The 3,899-nt window shown below is 49.2% G+C and overlaps 1 protein-coding gene across 1 annotated transcript; it reads left to right on the top strand.

The window, feature by feature from the left end:
* The first annotated feature begins 923 nt into the window (after positions 1-923).
* LOC119274696 lies at positions 924-3,364 on the top strand. Its single transcript, XM_037555419.1, has 3 exons — positions 924-1,859; positions 2,034-2,263; positions 2,393-3,364. The coding sequence occupies exons 1-3, from the start codon at positions 1,025-1,027 to the stop codon at positions 3,134-3,136; spliced, it is 1,809 nt and encodes a 602-aa protein (XP_037411316.1). The 5' UTR covers positions 924-1,024; the 3' UTR covers positions 3,137-3,364.
* Positions 3,365-3,899: the final 535 nt, after the last annotated feature.

The raw sequence follows: 3,899 nt of genomic DNA, 5'->3' as shown, positions 1-3,899 counted from the left end.
CTGCAACGGGGTGTCGCCACAACGCCACCGACGATGCATATGCTACAAGGCAACCACCGAGGCTGCAACGGGGTCGCGCTAGCGCATCGGTGATGACGACTGCTAGCATTGCGATGCAACATTCGTCGATGGCTCTCGATGCTGTTATGCAATGCTAGCTGCCAAAATAGAGCCCTCGATGACGGTTCTCAGAGCTGCAATGTAGCGGTCGGTGTTGCAATGGAGTGCTTACCGACGAATCCCAATGCTGCAATGGAGCGCCCGTCGGCAGTTCCCGGTGCTGTGATGCAATACTCAACAGCGGCTCTCGGAGCAGCAATGGAATGCTCGGGACTGTGATGGAGCGCTCACTGGCGGCGTCCTGGTGCTGCAATGTAGCGCTTGCCGACAATTATCGTGATGCTTGCAACGACTGCATGTTGTTGCCTTGCTACTACTAAACGAGATCAAAGCAGGAGGCTGATTGGCGCGATTCGAAGAAGAACAACATGCGTGCGTTGACCTATCCAATGGCTGGGAGGAACAAATCGGACGGCTGAAATCAATCGATTGACGCCTAGGCGCACCATTTATTTAGGACCTGGATAAATCCCGAACGTTCGGAATTTGACCATGGAAGATCGAACGTTTTCGATGGCAAGTGACGCGAGGATGACAGGTTTAGTTGGCTGAACTTGCCATCGATCGGGATTTATCATTTCCGTTTATTCAAGGCTGCATATTTTTTTTTAAAAAAGAAAGAAAAAAGAAACCCTTACGGGCCTATAGAGTACTAATAACAAGCTTGTGTGGACGGCGGGGGCGGTGCTTCTCGATCTATTTGTCCGGGCCGGGCCGGGCCGGGTCGGCTGAGAGAGAAACTAAAAGTATAACCACCCCTCGCCCGAACTGATGAGCCCAAAGTTTCCCTAGAATCGCTCAAGAAAAACAAAATCCCTCTTTCGTGAAACCCTAAGATAGGCGGCGGCGGCGGCGGCGGCGGCTGGGTGCGGCGGGCGGCGAGGGAACCGCAAAAGGGCGAGCGATGGCGGGTGGCAGCCCGGCAAAAGAGGAGGTGCGGACGCCTCATGAGTTGGAGATGCAGATGGAAGAGGGGGTCGTGCAGCGGAATCAGCCTCGTCTCAAGAGGAATCGAGCTGACCTTGCTGATGAGCTCGAGTTCTTCACGGACCTCCGCAATACGCTGAAGAAGAAGAAGAAGAAGCAGAAGAAGGAGAAGGGCACGCCCGAGAAGGAGAGGTTCGATTCTTCCAACTCCTACCGTAATCTGGGCACGCAGAAGGGGCTTGGTTTTCTCGACAATCGTATCAAGGTCTTGCGCAAGCGGATGGGGATAGCCGCCGGAACTGCCCACACCTCCCCCGCGATCTCTGATCTGTCGGACCCCTCGGGGAAGCATATGAATGGTCTCAGTGATCTGAGTTCGACATTAGGAGCAGATCCAGTTTCAGATGATGATGATGGCGCTGATGGTTCTGGTGACGACGAGGAAGAGGGTGAGATGGAGTGTGGCAAGCCAGCCATGGAGGAGGAGGGGGTCCAGAGGATCACCGGCTCCACACCAATTTCGGAGATTGATGCTGAGGCAGTGATGGAGGCAGATGCCCAAGATACCGATGTATCAGAGAAACCTGATCCCATTCCCACCAACACAACGGCAAAAGTGTCCATAAACGGTGATGGCCATGATCGAGCTGACACTGATTGTGTTGATGACGATGAGGTAGACAGAGGCAAATCAGAGGCACAATTAGCCAAGGAGAAGAGGGTGATGTCTACCGAGGAGCTCAAGTTTGAGTCCTTCCGTCGTGGCTGGGAGACTGCGTTTAGCCGACGCAGCGGCCACTTCCTTAACAAGAGTGAGTAGTAATTAACCATGCGGCTTTGTTTTCTCATTCTTGGTTAATTTAATTAGTTTACCTTCGACGGTTGTCCTTCCTTCCTTAACAAGGGAATAGGGGATTTACTCTGCTGCTTATCTAGCACGTATCTGTTCATGTTAGATTTCTGACAGCCGATTTACTTGGGTGCAGCGACAGTGAGTTCCATGCAGTTTACACACTTGGCACCTGGGCGCATCCCATGCGGCGCTGGCATAGAACCTGCCGTGCAGATCTTCTCTGTCAAGCTTACAGAGGTGAAAGGCGGCTTCAAATTTCCATTGTCCGTGTATGGTGTGGTCGCTGCCCGTGATGGCGTGGATTACAACCGCAACCTTCTCTTCTTTTGCGATAGGAGCAACTCCCAAAAACTTACTCAAAATGTACGGTTGCTGGTATATTAATTTGCTCTCCATTTTTTTTTTGGGGATCTTCTTGCCTGTCTGCCTGCGTCCTCCCTTGTTGATTATTAATTAATGCTGTGGCTGATATGGTGATGCTTTTGCATGCAGGATCCTTATCTGCGCCTGATCGGCCCGTCTCGTGCTGTTTTCTTTGAGGACTATGTTAATTATGAGGTCCAGCTTATGGTGAAAGGCAGTGTCAAGTCTCGGGACAGGCCGTTGATCACAGATACATACCGCCAAATCCAATGCCGTATTGGTGTATCCACCATCTGCTTTCAGAACTGCTTCTGCACGATGGAGTTACGCTTGGAGCGATTTCTAGGTTCGGTCCAGGCCACCATCTTTGGCGTACGCGTCGTCAAAGACAATGGGGCGTGGCCTTTTGGACATGGTGTTCGGGTTGCTTGCTCCCCAGCATCACGGGAACTTATGGAGGACAGTGATGGTGAATTCAAGTATGTTGCTCAGCCTTCGTCTGGGGAAATCTTGCTGCTTGATTCAAAAGATGGAAGAAGACCTGCGGATTCAGATGGATACCTTTATCTGTCAAGGCAAGTTGTTTCTGTAGAACCAAGCGGACAGCTGGAAGTTGAAATACAGGCCTATGCACCACCCGGCGTTCTCCCTGCAAAAGCTCAGGTCTGCTTCGAAGCCCAAGAATGCAACATAGATCGTGGTCGGTGTTGCCTCCTCGGTGCCGAGGTGGAGATCTGTGTTGCTTGGTCCCGTCTTGCTTCGGACATGGAGATGCTTGCGGTTGTTGACAGGGATTTTCAAAGGGACGAACCAGAGATTGCGTTCACACAAGTGGGGCTGAATGGAGAGCCTGACACGGAACGAATCTTTTAAGAACTGCTTGGTATTAGCTTGTTGAAGTACCTATAGTAGTATTTCTGCATCGTGTTTGCTTATATATGTAAGGTGTCCAACTATGCCTTATGCTATGCATCTGCATCGGATTAGCTATATATATAACCTGTCCAACTATGACTGATGCACCAGGCACCTGTTTGTTTGGTTGTGTATTGACTGTGACTTCTAATATGCTGTTTGAAAGCATTTCTGTGTTGATTGATCTGCTATGGTCTGTTCTCTGATTAATTACTACTCCCTCCGTTCCTAAATAGATGACTCAACTTTGTACTATTTTAATACAAAGTTGAGTCATCTATTTAGGAACGGAGGGAGTATTCTTGTGGTTGCTGACTTGTATTATTATGGTAGCATAGCATGAGACTTCTACCTGCTGGCATGACACATTTGCTTGAAGGAACTGTTTATGCAGTAGCATTTTTCTTTTTCAGTTTATGCAGTCTGATTAGACAGAGACAATTTAGTTTTACTTGAAGAAGCAAGTGAATCTTCTTCAGGTGCATGACAGACTTGCTTACTTGTTTTCATCATGCAATACAATTTTTCTTCCTTAATTATCTGTAAACTGGAGCCATATATCAGTTGCGCGGCGCGTGACATGAGATCGGTCACATTACTGGTCACAGATGTTCCTGCATGCATGCCAGTTTATGCATTACAAAAATCACATCTGGACGCATTGTTTCTTAACAAAGTATCTCCACAGGTTTTCAGACATCCTTTCCTTCCTTTGGCTATG

Source organism: Triticum dicoccoides, chromosome 3B (assembly GCF_002162155.2).
Source record: "Triticum dicoccoides isolate Atlit2015 ecotype Zavitan chromosome 3B, WEW_v2.0, whole genome shotgun sequence".
In the NCBI taxonomy this organism is placed as follows: domain Eukaryota; kingdom Viridiplantae; phylum Streptophyta; class Magnoliopsida; order Poales; family Poaceae; genus Triticum; species Triticum dicoccoides.
The sequence above is the reverse complement of the archived record's forward strand: the minus strand, read 5'-3'. Positions and strand labels throughout refer to the sequence as shown.